Genomic DNA, 1,096 nt, shown 5'->3' on the forward strand with positions numbered 1-1,096 from the left:
GTGGGAAATGCCGGGTAAAAAGAGGCTCTGCTTTGTGTCCAGGGTGGCCAAGCCACTGACTCCTCTCTCTGAGCTCTTGGTCTAACTACCTTACCCACACGAGAGGGTGCTGTTGCACTGGAGAACACCTACGAAGTACAAACAGCAAGAGTACAACACCCCTTCTCCTGTGAAAATTCCCAGCGGGTGGTGTGGGGTAAAAACACCCAACCAGAATGTTCTGACGGGCGTGACGAGGAAACTGCAGGAGCTGCCGAGGTGTTGGTGCCTCCCTGACAGATACTGTACACAGGGACAGCAAGAAAACAGCTTTTAAAATTGATCACGGCTCCACAAAGCCCTTAAAATTGGTTGATTACCGATGTGCGGTGCCAGGAACTTGTTTCCCATGCTCTTCCCCCAATTCCTTTTCCTGCTGCCTTACAGGCACCCACCGAGGTGCTGCCCCCAGCTCGACTGCTCACAGATAAAGGGGCTGTTTGTTCAACGTGCCGAAAACCGACGCTGCGGTTCTGTCAGCTGCTGTTACGCAAGTGCCGCGTTAATGAGCCTTTGGACCTTCTGCTCATCCGGGCATTTGCTCAAAATGAAGACTTTTTTTTAAGGAAAAACATCATACCAGGGAAGTAACTGGAAAAAGCAGCTTAGCGGGAAGCTTAAGTAAGTGATGAACTGGTGGTAGCTCCTCTTTGCCTCTGGGGTCACCGAGTAGTGAGAAGTCGAGGCCGGCCACACTGACACGTTTTATTCATCGTTACCATCCTACCAGGGAGGCCAAAGTGTATCTTTACTGCCGTTAGGCAGAACCACCACACCAGCAACTGCACTTCACACCTATGGGTTTGCTTAACTTCCGCTGCCTGATTATTGTTTGGATAATTAAAACTAACGCAGCTCTAAACAGGGTCTCCAGGAGTTGAACGCGGTACAACAATAAGGAAACGGCAAGTGAAGGCCCGAGGAACCCGCCCGTCGGCGCGCCCGCAGTACCTGACACTCTGTAGATGCCCTCGCATTTCATGCCGTACTTCTCCACGTAGTCGATGCACTCCCGGAACACCGCTGGCAGGCGGGAGCACTCGTACAACAACGGTCT

At 52.0% G+C, this 1,096-nt stretch overlaps 1 protein-coding gene across 1 annotated transcript in view; it reads right to left on the reverse strand.

The window, feature by feature from the left end:
• Positions 1-1,096, reverse strand: part of RALBP1 (ralA binding protein 1) — an 11,578-nt gene that overhangs the window by 5,295 nt on the left and 5,187 nt on the right. Inside the window, exon 3 of the mRNA XM_010144018.1 lies at positions 991-1,096. This exon is cut by the window's right edge and continues 19 nt beyond it. Within this exon, the coding sequence (XP_010142320.1) occupies positions 991-1,096 (106 nt within the window). The remainder of the gene's footprint in view (positions 1-990) is intronic.

The sequence above is a fragment of the Buceros rhinoceros genome, unplaced genomic scaffold (assembly GCF_000710305.1).
Source record: "Buceros rhinoceros silvestris isolate BGI_N320 unplaced genomic scaffold, ASM71030v1 scaffold7259, whole genome shotgun sequence".
NCBI classification, from domain to species: Eukaryota; Metazoa; Chordata; class Aves; order Bucerotiformes; family Bucerotidae; genus Buceros; species Buceros rhinoceros.